Genomic DNA, 17,907 nt, shown 5'->3' on the forward strand with positions numbered 1-17,907 from the left:
AGATCTAATGCTCTTGGCCTAAATAAATAGTTTGTCTCTTGAGCGATATGGCAAATACACACACACACATTCGTATGGAGAGTGTTTTCATGGCAATGGGAAAAGTAAACAGCGACAATAACTAGATAAAAGCAGTTAATTCTACGAACGCCCGCACACACATACACAGACACACACACACAGATATATATTTCCCTTCGACACAGGCATTGGATTATAATTTCATTGGTGTGTGTGCCTGTGTGTGTGTGTGTGTGTGTGGGCGGTAAACTGTGTCAGAGTGCTGCGAGTGGTGCAAAAGGTTGCCATTAAATTTAAGTGGCCAGTGGGTGCACTGGAGCAAATTGCGAACTAATTGCTGGCTTAGAGAGCAACGGGATCTGACCGTGTCCAGCTCGAGCAATTCTCGATTTGTTGCAGAAACTTTCGCTCACATTGGCCCCGTTACCGGACAGCTGCAAGCCCGGCTGCCTTGGCCGCTTGCCCGGCATTGGAGTAAACTCGTGCCGACGGATTGTCGGGCAACGCGTCGTATGGGCAACGTGAAATGAAATAAAATGAAATGAAAGTTACTTGTGTTTGCCAAAAATAAACGCATTCAAGGCCGCCATTTATGCACTTATTTCGGTTATTTATAACTAACTGGCGCCCCACATAAGAATTTATGCGATTTTTAACTATGGGCGCCTAGTTTCCCGATTTCCGTCTGCTTCCGCAGAAGCGACCCAAGTATCACGATTCAAGGCCAAAGCCAAAGGCAAAGCCAAAGTCGTAAAGTTGGCCAGAGTTTTGCTTAATGCGCAAGCAGCATGAACATTTTTTTTTATGACGCCAAGTGCCAGAATTTGTATGAAAGGGGCGTGGCCGGCAACAACCCTTGATAATCTCTGTCTACTTGAGGCATTTAAATAGTGAATGCGGCGATAAGAATTTTATGGCTGACACATTGACAGACAATGAAGCCGGAGACTGAAAAATTCATAAACATGCAGCACATACACATTTACACTGTACAACATATACCTGCCGTCCGTAAAGTATTTAAGTTTTAAATAATTTGCAATCTTACAATTTTGCGCACACATAATAGCATCTCAGGCTTTGAGGTTTGATCTACATTCTTAAAATTTAACTATAGATAAGTTAGTTTAACATTCATATAATTTATTGAATCTGTTTATTTGTATACTAGTTAATGAAGTTAAAGACTACATATTTTTATACCCTGAACGCAATAAATATGGGTATAAGGGTTTATTTTATTTGTGCAATATCAAATGTATGTAACATGCAGAAGGAAGCATCTCCGACCCCATACCCCATATAGTATATATATTCTTGATCAGCATCAGTGTAAGACTGGGGGAAGAAGAAGCACAGACGCTTCACATAAGGCGCAACGTGCATGCTTGAGTGTGTATGTATCTACAGAAGGAAACTAGAATGTGTGTGTGTGGGTTGAGGGTCCTCCCGTGTAAAGTACTCCTGTCTTTTAGACCCTTTTAGAAGGTGTTATAATTTTGTCATGAAATGTGTAACACAATTATTATATCTAGGTAAGGCCCGGTATTAACTAGTTAAGCCATGCTGCTTTTATATGAGCCAAATCTCATCAATATTGCACTACAATATTATATAGCTAGTTTATATAGAAAGAAACGGTGGAAAAATGAGATTTTCTATGGCAAAATATTTGATTTTCTTATAATCCGTAAGGGATATGTCTATTGAATCTTCGGTGTGCCAAGAAATTCATACTTTCTCTTAAATAATTAACTAGGATATCTTCTAGCCAATCATTATCATCAGATCGGACAATATATATTTTAGCATCGAAGTTACTTCAATCAGCATTAGCTCAATTTTAAACAAATTAAAGCCGTAAAAATCGATTGGTTACAAAAAGATGTGGACCCAAATGTCACCGTTGATCATGGCGAGATGATGTCGTTTCAAAACGTCATATCTCCAATAAAATCGGGGTCGGTTCGAAAATCAAACCCGTTTTAATGATTTTTTTTTAATATCTCGGGCAAATAAAGTCTAATTTTCAAATATTATACCTTTTTGAATTTGTACGAATCCCTACTATCAATTGGCATTCTATCAAATGAAAAATCGATGGGTTACAAAAAGGTGTGGGCCCAAATTACTCCGTTGATCATGGCGAGATTATGTCGTTTTAAAACGTCATATCTCCAATAAAATCTGGGTCGGTTCGAAAATCAAACCTTTGTCGATGATTTTTTTTAATATCTCGGGCAAAATATAATACCTTTTTGAATTTTTACGAATTCCTACTATCAATTGCCATTACAACAAATTAAAAATCGATGGGTTACAAAAAGATGTGGACCCAAATAACGCCGTTGATCATGGCGATATTATGTCGTTTCAAAACGTCATATCTCCAATAAAATCGGGGTCGGTTCGAAAATCAAACCCGTTTTAATGATTTTTTTTTAATATCTCGGGCAAATAAAGTCTAATTTTCAAATATTATACCTTTTTGAATTTGTACGAGTCCCTACTATCAATTGGCATTCCAGCAAATTAAAATTCGATGGGTTAAAAAAAGATGTGGACCCAAATGTCGCCGTTGATCATGGCGAGATTATGTCGTTTTAAAACGTCATATCTCCAATAAAATCTAGGTCGGTTCGAAAATCAAACCTTTGTCGATGATTTTTTTTAATATCTCGGGCAAAATATAATACCTTTTTAAATTTGTACGAATTCCTACTATCAATTGGCATTCCAACAAATTAAAAATCGATGGGTTACAAAAAGATGTGGATCCAAATAACGCCGTTGATCATGGCGAGATTATGTCGTTTCAAAACGTCATATCTCCAATAAAATCGGGGTCGGTTCGAAAATCAAACCTTTTTTGATGATTTTTTTTAATATCTCGGGCAAAGAAAGTCCGATTTTCAAATATTACAAATTAAAAATCGATGGGTAACAAAAAGATGTGGACCCAAATAACGCCGTTGATCATGGCGAGATTATGTCGTTTCAAAACGTCATATCTCCAATAAAATCGGGGTCGGTTCGAAAATCAAACGTTTTTTGATGATTTTTTTTTAATATCTCGGGCAAAGAAAGTCTGATTTTCAAATATTATACCTTTTTGAATTTGTACGAATCCCTACTATCAATTGGCATTCCAACAAATTAAAAATCGATGGGTTACAAAAAGATGTGGACCCAAATAACGCCGTTGATCATGGCGAGATTATGTCGTTTTAAAGCGTCATATCTCCAACAAATTAAAAATCGATGGGTTACAAAAAGATGTTGACCCAAAAACAATTCGTTTGTAAAGTCAACCTCGACTTATGATTTTTTTGAATATCTCGGCCAAAAAGTGTCCGATCTTGCAATTTCATACAATTTTCGACTCGTAAGGATCAGTTCTAACGATTGGCATGAAAAAAAGGAAATCCAAAATTTTGACCCAAATCGACAAAATGGCTTTTTTTCAAAATGGAGGTCGGTGCGAAAATTGAAACTTTTTCGATGATTATACCCTGAACGCCTTAAAAATGGGTATAAGAGTTTATTTTATTTGTGCAAAATCCAAATGTATGTAACATGCAGAAGGAAGCATCTCCGACCCCATAAAGTATATATATTCTTGATCAGCGTCAATAGCCGAGTCAATCTAGCCATGTCCGTCTGTCTGTCCGTCCGTCCGTATATATGAACGCAAGGATCTCAGAACATATAAGAGCTATAGACTTGAAATTTTAGATGTAAGTGCTCCTAGTGCCCGCGCAGATCAAGTTTGTTTCCGATAACCGATAACTTACGCCGTTTCCAAGCAATCGATAAAAATCGATATCGAAATCCAGTTTTTTGGACAATTTTGGTAAATAATAAGAGCTAGAGTCCCTAAAACTTGACATATAGCTTCTAAAATATAATATATATATGCATTTGATGTTGGAAGAAGAGGGTTCAGGGTATCCCCTAGTCGGGAGCTCCAAACTAGAACCTCTTACTTGTTTTAATATTACATTTTTTAAGCTACTTTAATTAACTTTAAGCTCTACATTCATACCTAACATATTTCTTGGCCTAAATTCATGTAATGGTACCCTCAAAAATACGTTTTTCAATTTGATCAATTTGGCCTACATTATTTTTGGTCCAAATTCTTGTGAAAATGTTCTCAAATTTTCTATACAGACATGGGAAGAGATTTCAAAGAGAAACAGCATCTTTTCAAAAAAACAAATAATCTTCCCTTTTTAATTATTTTATATACTTTTAAACCCTTTCTCTTTAAATAGAATTTATGGAATTAACTTACTCTTGTGGTATTTCATTTTTTTATTTTTATTGTGTACTGAGTGAAATTGCAATTGAAGAGCTTGCTAATTAACTGGGCGGCAATGATACGCCTCAAGAGCTCATTGGGCACGTTTGAGAGCGCGGAGTATGTCAGAGTATGTAGAGTGCAGAGCCAGGATTTTAAATCTGAATGCACCTTGCTCTGTGCAAAACATGTTTGTCGGCAGCTGCCAACTTTGGTACTGAATCACATACGTATAGCTACAAAGTTGTGTGGGTGGTCGGGTCTGGCGCTGATGTCAAAGCCTCTGCTATGCGGGTCAATTTCAAAAATGTATGCGGCAATCGCCAAGCGATGCCAACGCAGAAGCAATTTTCAAGACCCGCCTCTGACGGCATTGTCAGCAAATCCCCCAGGCAGTGGCTGGCCAGCCAACCAACCCCACAAACTCTTTGTCTCTTTGTCTTGTTTGGCAACACGAATCTTCACTCTGTGCGGGATTAGACGCTGCCATCCAGCTGCTGCTTGGCTGCCTGGCTGCTTAGCCTGCACTCGCAATTTAAGAGCTCGGGGCCACTAAATGTCAAATTGAATATAAATATTTAAGCTAGTCGGCAAATGATGCAGCAAAATTTCTGACCTTCGCAAAAGCTGTTGTTGTTGATGTTTTAGTTGCTTTGGCTACTTTATCGACCAATCGATGGCAAAGCCAATTTCGCAGTTGACTTAGGACCTAATGCTAAGTATAAAATATGAATCATATTGTAAGCCACACTCACACACACGCGCGCGCAAACATGCAGTCGCTCGCGAGTATGCAACAATTTTTTCTGCGCATATTGCGCATACGACACGTTGCCAGCAATCGAATTTTGTTACCAATATGTATATCGTCATGTGTGTATATATGAGTGTATGTGTTTGTTTGAGTAAATCGCACTGCATTTCATTGAACGAGCAACACATTAATATTTATATTTATGCGCGTATCGATGCATGTGAGCAGAAACTCATTTGCTTTCAGTTTTATTGTTTTGCGCAATTTTCACAATCTGCCAGAGTGGCAAAGCGTTTTTATGTGCATTCAAGCTGAACTGATTGGCAGCGCATTTAGCTGTTATTTATGGGATTATTAAATTAAACAATATATCAAATAAATTTGAATATTTTTATGTAATTTATTGTGTAATTTAAAGTGAACTTTAACTTAATTGAATTAAAATTGATGGGTTTTAATTAAATGCTTTCAGAATGTTATAAATTTACAAGCACTTCGCAAATGTTCTTTACCTTTGCACAGCTGCGCCCTCAACTGGTCACAGTTCAGTTCGCCTGACGGTCCCAAACACAAATATCACGTATACGCCGTGTTGGCAAACAAGAAAGCCAATAACTTTAGCCTGCAGCCAGCAGCAGAAGCTTAAATGGAGAATGTTTTTGTGCGCCAAATGCCAGGGGTTCCCTTCGACTCTTGCAATCGATTATACGGAATCGCGATAAACGTCGCCGATGGAATTGGCTTTTGTTCCGATTGGAGACCCTGTTGGGGCTCATTGTCAGCCTTTGCATGCGGCACGCCCGTAAACCAAATGAAAGTTGCAACAGTCAGCTGCGAGCAAGTGGCAGACAAGAACAACAAACAGAAAGCCGGGCTGCATAATTATGCATAATTTGCAACTTTCTGGTCTAGGGGTCGGCGACAAGTCAAGTCGCAGCCATATGCCACAGCTGCGGCAGTAGGTGCGCAGTCTGAAATTTACGGGCATTCGAAACAATTTGAAAATTGCGAAATTCTTGTATTGGGAGCGTTGCCTGCTTTCAGCTGCGGTCACATTCCCAGCGGCTTTTGTCATATTCTATTTACAGTTTTGTGGTCTTAGCCTGGATTTCGTGTGTGTACATCAGGCCATATTTTCTCGCATTGCGTGTTGAACTGCGTTGGGCTGCAAGTGTCTATCTCGGTGCGATAATGACGTCAATCCTTAATTATTTACCTGGCAACAGTCAAATAAACCAATGTGTGTGGGCGTGAGTGCCTGTTAGTGTGTGTCGGCGCCATAACTCGCATATATATAAAAGGCGCTTGATGGCAATTACAATTATGCACATATTCAAGTTATAATGGAATTTTTAAGGAAACCCGATCAATAGATGTTCGGCATGCGCATGCACCAGTTAAATAGTTAACGAACTTTTGCGGCCCTCACAAAACTGCAAACGTTGGTAAATTATGTAAAAATATTCATTGAGTAAACTGATACTATTTACGCGTACAACGGGGCGTATGAAGTGCGAAATAAAACAACATTTGTGCCATTCATCGATTTGCTTTACTTTGCTTGACCCTGCATTTGCTTGTTTGTTTGTTTGTTTGTTTGCATAATTCAGTGCATTCGGCCGGTGTTTGTCTGTCTGTCGGTTTAGCCAATGAGGCGTCAAGGGAACAGGTAACAATACCCAAAGTCAATCAATTCGAACCGAACATAAAACAATTCCAATCAGCTGGCCAAGCACTTGTAGCACTTTAGATAACGATCCGGGCAATGTCTGCGTTTATTTATCTTAAGCTCAGCAGGCGCGGTGAATCATTGTGTGTGTGTGTGTGCGAGTGTTGTGTTATTGTGTGTATGTGTGTACGCAGCGAGTCAAATAACGCCATTTATCAGGCCCTTGGGCTCGTCCTTTATTGCTTGCCTGCGCTCATTTTTCAAGCAGATTTCACTGGGCCTCTATATAAGCATTCGACATAGTATATTTCCTTGCAGATTTCTATATATATATATTTATCTGGTATATTGAATTTCGAGGCACTTGTGCTGCCAATCTCCAAATGCCAATTTCAATTGAGCGCTGCGCAAAAGTTTTTCACCCAACAACTAAACCAAACAACATTTACACAAAAGGACAAAGGAAAATTTCAACTTTGGCCAACAACTGAATGACGCCAGTTGTTCATGTTTTTGTTCCCTTTCTCTATCGGGTGCAGTAAATGAGAAGCTTGCTTAATGAGGCCGGGTTCAAGAACGTTCGCTGCAGAAACTCTTTGCATTTTTCAGGGGTTGGCAAATATCTGCGTACTTTACTTTAAGGTCTTAAGTAAAAACAAGTAAGAGGTTCTAGCGAGTTTCGCTTTTTGTGAAAAAAGTGTAAAATTCTCTCAAATATGAACCAAAATCTAAGGCAAATACGTTTCATACATTCATTTGCGCTTAATTTCCACACGTGCGAATGGAATTATCCAAAAAACAACCTTATAAATGACTTAATGGGCATCCTTAGGGTAACTTGTAAAAAATTCAGTCAGTGAGTCAGCGCAAACAGCTGTTTGTAGATGTATGTAAATATTTGCCTGTACATAATTATGTTTTGGCTGAACATGCGACATTTGTGGCTTAATTTAAAAGCTTTTACCAGTAATAATAACAAAAAAAATAACATTAACAAGAACAACAACAACGCGAAAACAAGAAAAATTTGAACTTTGCCAAGTTTTCATTATGCAAATTGGGCAAAGGCCGGCCGCGTTTTCGTTTTTTTTTTCTTGCCTCTAAGATACCATTTATAATTCGGCAGGAGGCAGAGGCAAAGGTACTTGCATATATTTTGTGTAATATGCATAAATATGTGAAAATGTGCATGTTTGTGTGCTAAGCTAATTGAATAATAATCTACTTAGGCGGATCCCAAGAGCAAAATTATGTACTTATTTTTGTCAATCTCTATTTATAAAACTGTTTGCCTTGACTGACTGACTGATTGATTGACAAACCTATGGTAGGAGATATAAAGCGGAAATCTTGCCTATAGTTAAATTAAGTTATGGTACTGTGAAGTTCCATCCACAGGCGTGTTAGTCATCCGTTCTCCAAATTCACTTGAGAAGTGTGCCACACCTTTCGTAAAAATTCGCTCTGCTGGGTAAAAAAATGAAGCTTAAAGTTTGTCTTGACAAATGTTTTTATCCTTGTCAGATTTGCTTTCAATTTCAAGTATCCTCTTATTTTTCTGCTCTGTACATCTTTTGTGCTATAAGTCAAGTGCATAAATAAACGCCCCCTCTATCTACGGCAAATAGAGGACAATCAAATAATTCTGAGTGTTCATGAGAATGTAATGGTAAGTAAATGTTTGCAAATGTATTATAAAATAAAATGTGTTTTTCTTGAAATGGGTTGAAATAATGGTAAGGCTCTTGGCCAGGCAAAACCCCAATAATATCTGATAGCAATTAATATATGTATGTATTCTCTATTAAAAATCAAATAACATAACTTATGCGGCTCACATAATGTTGAGTACGGCAGGGTGACAGATTCCGCCTGCACCTCTGCACATTGATTACAGCAAAGCTTTTGGCACCGACTGCGGTTTGATATTGTTGTCATGTCATGTGACAACATTGCGCAATAAATCACAAATGGTCGACATGATATAAAATGTAAAATTTCCTGAAAAGTCTATACAAATAAATTGCTCGACAGTCCGATAAAGTTGTCCAAGAGGATTTTAATTAATTTGCAAGCTTTTAATCGCCAAGCGCTTGGCCCCTAAAAGCAGGCAATATTTTTAATTCCTTTGTCATCCAACTGATTTATGGCTGACTAAAGCAATCGCATTGCCATAGTCTATATACATACATGCATATGCATATAAGTCGATACATAGATGTTTGCATATGAGGGTACACTCAGAGAAAAATGCCTTCAATCTCGATCCTTGAAAATATACACAAATATTTGCATTCAATTTTCATTTGGACCTTTTTGAAGAGTAGATGCAGATTATCATTAAAACGTATTTATTACTAATTACATTACAAAACAGTTGTTACTTAAGCTGAATATCTTATTCCATGTAGATAATGTTTTCGACTGATGCAATATCTAAACTGGAGGATTTAAAAAATAATAATGTTCATATTATTTATCAAGCTGGGTCTCCTTCGTGAGCTTCAGGTGAAAACCTTCATCATATAAGAATTTCATTCACGTCAAGAAATTCTCATCTGCAACCCGCATACTAAGTTCTTGATTTCTCTCTGGCTGTACGTTTGTATGGGCGAGTGAAATGAAGCACAAGGTCAACAGCTCAAACAATGGGCAACAATAACAAGTACAAAGTCGCGGCAAGTTCGTCGCAATTCCAACAAAAACAACCAGCTTCAAATAATGTGGGTCGACAATGTAGCCGCACAAAGATACCCTGTAACTATAACCAACCTATAAAACTATAGAACCGTGGAGCTAAGAAGGTTAAATGTTACTCGGTGAACCTTATGGGATGAAGGGAGAGTCGATGCGAAGTGTGGAAAAGTTGAGTTGCACGACACTTTTTTTCCATTAAATCTGCCTAAGGCGCATTTCCAAAAATCTTTGTTTAAATTCATCTGATACGTGTTTCACACTTTTCAGAAAATCCACTCCGTTTTTGGCGTAAACGAGCGTCAAAGATTTGTTAGGATAAGCTTCAAACTCAAACTTATTTCCAAGGATCTTTACTTGTAAGTTGATCCTTCGACCTTAGACTTCAGACATCACAACAGTAAAATGGACGGCCAGAGCTGACTCCCCCCATGATAAAATAGCGAGAGATGCAAAGGAAAATTTATGTCTGAAATTGGGCCGGGCAAGGCAATGAAATATCAGCTAGTATAAAATAATTGAATAGTTACTATAAAGATAAAATGGACGGAATTGAAATATTTAACTGAAGGGTATATCAAAATTGTTAGACATACATGACTGAATACGAAATGCTGCTGACATATGTTAGATACGACCCTAGAAACAGGAAATAGTGAGGCACGATTCAATGGAAGGCCGGATGTGTGGGTAAGTGAATGAACTGATGACTGCTTCTGCTGGTTGCTGTCTGCTCTGTCAATAACGAACGAGCACACACTCAAACGCAAATACACACACACACACACACACACACACACACACACACACACACACACACACGCAAACACCTGCATACATGCTTGAGTGTATGTGTGCACAACTCCCTGACATGCCAGTCGCATGTCAAATGATTCGATTTTCATTGGGGAAAAAAATAACTTTGCACCGTGGAAAAATAATGCGAATCGAGAAGCGAACTAGCGATAGGAAGCGGAATGTTAGGATGTTAGTGCAATCCTGCTGATCAGTTTGACATCTGAGCTCACTGCGTCCCGCTAGTGTTGACATATCCAGCCATTGTCCTGTCACTTATCAAGCGTGCAGATGAAAAACTGCAATTTAATATTGCAATAGGTTGTGACACAAGGATACGATTTTCAGATTATCCGTTTTTTCGATTTCCGAACTCTTACTAATATTTTATGACTGTAATTCATTCACGAGTTTTGAACCAAGAAATATCCATTTAAATTGAGCGTAAATAAGCTAGATCTGTGTTTTTATCATGTTCGTATCAGCTGCGAGACATGCTCAAAACATTGATTATGAAATTTTTTGATCGATTTATTGAAAAGGAAGGAAGTTTTTTAATAATGGATTGCTGGATCTAGAATCTATAGAAGGGCAGACCCAAGTACGGAAAGGCGGACCGACAGTTGGATAGACAGACAAGACTGGACTCCATTGTTGAGGCTGATCAAGAAAATATACACTTTATGGTGGTTAGAGTTGCCTCTGTCTGCCTGTTACACGGAATTGCGAGCAACAGTTTCAATGGGTTACCTTTTGGCTTAAGCCCTGACTATTTGCTTTCCTAATTGCGTAGCTTGGTGCTTGATGTCAAGTGATATCATGCTTTGTGCTCGAGCACACACTCGTGTCTAATTTAAAACCATTGCTCAGCGTCAGCGAACGATGCAAATTAACATGCACGTCAGCATCAGGCTACCAAGCTGAATCCTCCTTTGGCCAGGATGCCAGTTGGGAGTGGATGTGGTGTGGATGCGCTTGACGCATTTGCTTATCTGATTTGCGGTACTTCTGCGAATACGGCCGTGAGTGGCATAACGAGCATGGTTACGAGTTCTGAGTTGCATGTATCATGGCGACCAACTACGACAAATAAAGCCGGATGACGTTCGCGGCAGAGCGAATTATGTTTTCACATCAAATCTGAAATGAGTAATCCTGCGCGCACACACACATGCATACATAGGCACACGCATATATGGCTATAATCTTATATAATATGACATTCTCATGCACATGGAAATGTCATCGTCTGTCTGCCCACATGTCAAAATGTTCCCACCCACATGCACCACTCATGCATACTTGGCATTTATTTATAGAGTTAGCGAGAACAGCAGGAGCTAATGTCATTTGCATAGCGAGTGGGCTTTGAATTGACAGATGATGCAGACAGGAAACGACAATTTTGATCGAGTTTGACAGCTCTCCAGGGAGTTGAAAGGAATATGTAAAATGAAAACTTGGCTAGATGGGTAAATGATTTAAATTATTAACAGTCACTTTAATAAAATTGAGTCAACTTCAATCCATTATATGGGTAAAGGGATGTACTAGCATTATTAAAAATAGATTTACTTCCGGCGGCAAACTTGCATCACCTGCAATTCTGAGCCAACTACTTGTCTTTTCCTCAAACCTTGCGGCCATACTATGAAATAAATTTCTATATCCTACACTCCGGCTAAATATCTAAATAGTTTCTCTTCATTGTAAATAACCAATAATTGTAAATATCATATAAGGACAAAAGGACCTAATCGATTTGAGCACAATTCTTTTTAGATTTCGTAGAATAATAAAATTGTTCACAGCTTACAAGTTCGGTATATGATAATTATTAATGATTCAACTGATTAAAACATTTAAATTTAAAGAGAATAATAAAAAATGAAAATGTTCTTGAAATATATTAGAAAGAAAACAAAGTACACACAGGCGACATTTGACAGCATTAACATTAACATTTTAAATTGTGTTCAAGTGAGTTGTAAAAAGAGTAAAATATTTACAAGGGAATATACAACGATATAAATATAAACACTTAAATATAAGGTGTTAGGTGAGAGTATATATAAATTTTTTGAAATTATTTGAAGAGTCTTCAGCTGTTTGAAAAATTTACTTTCCCAATAATTAAATAGGCTATTAAAACGTGTATATCAATAAAAATTGTGAGTATAAAATGCGGTATAAAGCGATTTTTGAAGCAAACGTGTTGAAAGTGTCTTGATTTGTTTATTTGTTTCAATTAGGAGATGATTATGAACATTTGTTAAATACAAGGGCAAGCATTTGCAATTGGATATGGATGTACGCATTCACATATATGTATGTTATGTATATTATGGAGACAAATGGAATTCAGCACTTACGTAAATTTGTACAAATAGCTCAGCGAGTTGGCTTATTAGAGGAAATGGAAAGTGCCGCTTGTTGAATTTGAATTAGCATTGGGCAAACAGTTTGCACAGCTTGGACAGTATGCACAATTCATAGATATACGCGTGTATCTGTGTGAATATTATATGCTAATTGGCATGCATCTGTGGAGCAGCAGCCTTCAAAAATTTTGGTATCGCCGGATGGGTCCCGGTGTCGGGCAAATGGCGTGTGACGTGGTGAACAGAGCGCTAAACGAGCCCCAATACAAAGGCAAATACAAATACAAAGACAAGTCCAAACACAGACAGAGACACAGACACAAACACAGGCGCATATACGGAACAGACTTGAACATAATATATATAAAACAGTTGGCATATAAACGTTTCTAAGCGTAGACAAACATGACGTAAACCTCCAAAATGTATGCTTGCTTATTTTTCCACATTTCCACAGTTGTTGTACGCGAAGAACAGCGTTCCTATAAAACGTTCGTGATACGTTGCGTATAATTATTTTGTGCGTTTGTGTTTACTGGAAAAAGCCACAAAAGATTTTGATTTAATAAAGTCGATTTTGTTATTTAAGGCGACGCGCGGGGGCGTGGCAGTCAGACACAGCGACGACATCAAGGACATTTAATAAGGCGCAGCGCACACAAAGAGCAACAACAATAGCAAAGAGCAACAACAACAAAAACAACAAACACATCAACAAAGTGTGTCACCCAGAAAGCACACATGGACACGCACACACACACACACACACACACACACACACACACACACACACACACACACACACACACACACACACACACACAGAAGCTAGCCAGCAGGAAATGCCATTAAAATAACGGGTCACGATCAAAATGCCAACGGCAACCGAAGCCGATGTCGATTGCTAATTAATCGACTCAATCAACGAAACGTCGGCCAAAGGCGATTACACAACACTGCAAAATGCAAGTGCAGCTGCGTCGCCAAATTCACTTTCACTTTCACGCGTGCCGAAACTGACACGTAAATGATTAGCTGGTTCTTGACTTGGCTAATTTCAAGCGCAAGTTGCTATCTATTGCTGTTGTTGCTGTTGCCCTTTTTATTTAAATATTATTATTAAGTATTTTTACATGCGCCCACAAAAAGCGACGTCTGTTGCGCACGAGAGCCGAGGACGGACTAAGCACGAGCCGTCCAAATGATTCGAACGTGAGTCGAAGGACTCGCGACTCGTTTCGGCTTCGTTGAGCCAAAATACGTTTGAGTGAGTGTAAATACCCTATATATTTCAGTAAAAATACGCTTGTGCATGACACAGACAGTCAACTTAGTATTAATTATTTTTATAAATTATTGACTTGTTTGCTGATTTGATTAAAACTTAAAATATTGCATTTTAATTTGACATGGAGTATACTAAAAATACTCTATATTTAAAAGGAAGCTGTTATATATTAAAAAAGGCACTCAGAACTATAATACTAACAAGAAACTCTGAAGTAAACTTTGAATCTATAAACTGTTTGTGCTTACAAAATACAATGTATAGAAAAGGGCATTTAACTTTTCGAATGACACTTAAAACATAGTGTAAGGTACTCTGCTGTTAAGAGTCCTGTGCGTAAAATGTTTGTTCTTTTCTTTATTTCTTTAATTTTTTCTAGTCTCCTGCTGCTTGCCGCTTGCAGTTTTCGGTTTTCTTCTCAGTTTCTGTTGCGGCCAGTGCGACAAGTCACATTTCCGGTTTCCGTTTTGCATTAATGTCGACAAGCTATCAAGGAGTCCGTAGTGCCAATTGCCAACTCGCAAAGGCAATAGAAATATTGTGCAATTGCCAAAACTCATTTAATTTGCATACAATGTTCGGCATGAAAATGAGCGCCCCACGGAGGCTGCCAGGTGCTAAGGCTGGGCGTTGGGCAGGTGCTGAGACTGGGACTGAGGGCTGAGGGCTGGTTAGCACGCCCGAGGTTATTGGGTGCAAATGAGCAAAGTTGAGCGTCCTCATTGTTTATGAGTCAGGCGCTGTTAACTGGGTATGAAAAGCGTACAAAAAAGGAAAAGGACAACAACAAGAAAACACATGTCTCGATGCTGGCAGCAACCTGTTGGCAGTGCGTTGTATATAAATCCGAGTGTGTGTCTAACTTATGCTGCCACTAAAACAAGGCCAAAGGGCGTATCGAATGCTGTTGCTCCATTCCCTGGTTCCACTAGTGCGTAATTAATATCACTGCTGGCAATTAACATTTATCAATAATTACTCGCACACTAATTAAATACCTGTCAACAGTATACGTTTCTTTCTGCATTTAAATCAATTCTGTAATATATAATTAAAGCGATTATTTTTATCAAATTATAGACCAAATACTAAAATTCATGAATAAAGTTGTTTAAAGCTCAAATGCATTACGTGATGCAAGTAAGGGAGGGTGAAAGTTTAGTTCATGGAAATCTCTTATTATGACTGCTTGCGATATATTAAATCTGCTTGAAATCGATAAATATCGTTATCGTTATGCTGCTTTTTGAACATATATCGGATTTCCTTACAGCTAGATTAGCCTAGCATATCGATCCTATATAAAGTCAAATTCAGCATACCTTCCTCCTTGTGGAATAGTTTGGCATAGCTTCGATATTTAAACACACTTGGATGCTATATAAGGTCGGAGAATAATTATATTTAAAATATCAAACTATTTCAAGGAGCCATTAAAGATAGAAGAATCTTTGTAACGATAAAATACCGCCAGATTCGGAATTTCTTAAAGTCGGACACTCTCTCTCCTTCGAAGCGAAGCGAACTTTGAGCTTAATAATTCCACGTGCTGTCTATTATATATAAATTATATTTGTATGTAATTTACAGCGCTTAAAAATGCGTTTTTTAAGACATGGGAAAATATTGTTAAAACTTAATTTTTGCAATTTTTTTGTTCAAATTTAATTATTTTGAATCAAGCTTTTCAGTTGAAAGATCAAATTCCATCAGAGATACAACTCTGGATAACTTGCGAACGATATTTGATTACAGTTTAGATATTTTAATAAGCTCAGCTAAGCACAATTGTAGAAGTTCAAATGAAGCAGTTAATGTTATAACAGGTAAAGGGGTTTTTTTAACACATCTGAATACGATCTGCTGCATAAAAAAGCTTTTTACTCAATTTGTTTGGGTTGTAAATTATTCTGCTTAACGAGTTCGTTTTAATTAACCGCATCATAAAAACTGCCAATGTAAAGCTTTTAGAGTAATGTCTTTGTAAATGCTCAGGTGTTTTTTTAGGGCAATAAACATGAGATCTCTATATCTGACTGATTGAAAGACTAGCAGACTGATTGAGTGACTGACTGATGATTGACACACGTTAAGCTGAAAGCTTGGACTGTATTCTTCATAATAAGAAAGCGTTTGGGAAAGCTACTTATTCGTTTTTTATCCATAAGCCATACTCAAAATTTAACGTTCCCGAAAGTGGTTTCCTTTCATCTGAACTCTGTCAAACTCATTTTCTAAAGTCTAGTTTTGTAGATAAATAAAGTATTTAATTTCTAATAAACTGTTCTTACTGCTAATCAGCCAAGTGCTAGTTGGCTGTTTGGACATTTTGTCCAATATGTAGGAATTATTTCCGCCGCCCCGTAGCCTCAATTGTTTAGAGCGTGAGTGTCGTCTGGATCCAGGGCAAATAGGTGCCCACATTGACGTAGACGCCGGGCACATTTGCCTGGCCGCAGCCAATGCCCCAGGCCACGAGCCCAACCACATACCAGACGCCATTGCTGGTGCAGACGAGCGGCGAGCCGCCATCCCCAGTGCATGCATCCTTGCCAGCCTCGCCGCCGGCGCAAATGAAGCTCGTGGGGCTTAGCACAAAGGAGGCGCCCAGGCGTGTGGCTTGCAGCGCCGTTTGGCAGTTGGCATTGGGAATCAGAGGCACATCCACTTGACGCATAATGGCCTGGTAGGCGCCCGTGGGCCCAAAGTCATTCTTGCCCCAGCCAGCCACCCAGCAGCGCTGGCCCACGAAGTTGGTTGCGGGCAGACAAACGGTGCCAATTGTGGAGCGACTCGTGAGGGAGACGGGCGTGGCTAGCTTCAATATGGCCACATCGTTTTGTAGATTGTTGGGATTGAAGGCGGGATTCACGTACACATTGGAGACGAACACATCTTGCGCAGGTATTGGCTCGCTAATACTGGCCGCATCCCATTCGCCCAAGCGCACCTTAAAGGATGTCAAACTGTTAACGATTAGCAGAGTTCTGTGCCGAGCGAAGCCAGCTGCACTTACGCCAAATTGTAGACCTTGTGGGCAGCAGTCAAGACATGCTGTGCTGTGATAAGTGCTCCGCCGCCCAGATACACATCCGCCGTGGTCAGAAGCGCTGCCTGCCAAGGATATGCACCGAAGCTGGCCTGGCCCGGTCCAGCCAGTGCCGAGCCCGCCGGCGGCGGAAATCGCAGTCCGCACAGATAGCTGCCAGCCTGGCAGCATGCTACAAGTCCATAGCTGCAGGAGAGAGGCGTCGATGACGTGGGACTCGTGGCCTAGAAACGCAGTAAGAATTATGCCCGAGTACGTTTGGGCTTTTCGTCAAATGGCTCACCAGTCCGCCATTGTTCACTATGCGTATGTCCAGTTGACCGCTGCCATCGTTTGGCAGCGAGGGCAGCGGATTGGGGCAGGAGCCCGACGGCACGCAACGGCAATTACTGCTGCCAGGCGCCACAATGGAGGGCACAGAGGGCCAGCCAGCGGGCGGCACCTGTGGCGGCACCAGTGTTCCCACAATCAGCTGTCGCGTGAGCACTGCAAGATGTCCTCGCAGTCGAATTAGTGGCTCAAATAGCTGTTAGCACTTTCACTTACGCGTGTGATTATCCGTATTGGCCGCATCGCTAGGCTGCGGTGCGCTCTGCTCCGACAGGGAGCTGATGGCGCCAAAGCTCCAGCACCGAACACCAACAGCGAGCAACTGCAGCAACAGGCTTAGTATTGGTAATGCATTCATCGCCTACACGGTGGCAACTAACTTGGCCAAGTGATGTGCCGCTTGGCTATATAGGGCAGCGCCCTAAGCGGACGTCCACCGATAAATTAACTACCAAATGACCTCAGTGTAAAGCTAGCCTCAACTCAGGGATTTTCCGAGCTGCATAACACAAAAACGATTTCAGTAATAAAAGAGAACAACAAGTTAACAACGAAATTTCAATGCTCTCACATGAGGTTTTTTTTAGCAGGTTTTTCAAACGTTTGCCTGAAGCTCTTGATGA

The 17,907-nt window shown here is 39.5% G+C and overlaps 1 protein-coding gene and 1 long non-coding RNA gene across 2 annotated transcripts; one reads left to right on the top strand and one right to left on the bottom strand.

Annotated features, from left to right (window-relative positions):
* The first annotated feature begins 12,195 nt into the window (after positions 1-12,195).
* LOC26530495 (uncharacterized) lies at positions 12,196-13,134 on the top strand. The gene is made up of 4 exons (XR_001450105.3): positions 12,196-12,295; positions 12,378-12,407; positions 12,489-12,564; positions 12,627-13,134. It is a non-coding gene; the product is annotated as an uncharacterized lncRNA (long non-coding RNA).
* Positions 13,135-16,147: 3,013 nt separating this feature from the next.
* On the bottom strand, positions 16,148-17,663 carry LOC6629602 (phenoloxidase-activating factor 2). The gene is made up of 4 exons (XM_002054631.4): positions 17,501-17,663; positions 17,238-17,440; positions 16,922-17,178; positions 16,148-16,871 (listed from the first exon to the last, which is right to left on the bottom strand). Exons 1-4 carry the CDS (start codon positions 17,640-17,642, stop codon positions 16,283-16,285), a joined length of 1,191 nt encoding a protein of 396 aa, XP_002054667.1. The 5' UTR covers positions 17,643-17,663; the 3' UTR covers positions 16,148-16,282.
* Positions 17,664-17,907: the final 244 nt, after the last annotated feature.

This window comes from Drosophila virilis, chromosome 2, assembly GCF_030788295.1.
Source record: "Drosophila virilis strain 15010-1051.87 chromosome 2, Dvir_AGI_RSII-ME, whole genome shotgun sequence".
Lineage (NCBI taxonomy): Eukaryota > Metazoa > Arthropoda > Insecta > Diptera > Drosophilidae > Drosophila > Drosophila virilis.

Coding starts and splice junctions, on each gene's coding strand:
- LOC6629602 (XM_002054631.4), bottom strand. CDS start 17,642: ATGAATGCATTACCAATACTAAGCCTGTTGCTGCAGTTGCTCGCTGTT. Junction 17,441..17,500: donor CAATACGGATAATCACACGC/GTAAGTGAAAGT, acceptor GACATCTTGCAG/TGCTCACGCGACAGCTGATT. Junction 16,872..16,921: donor CACAAGGTCTACAATTTGGC/GTAAGTGCAGCT, acceptor AATCGTTAACAG/TTTGACATCCTTTAAGGTGC.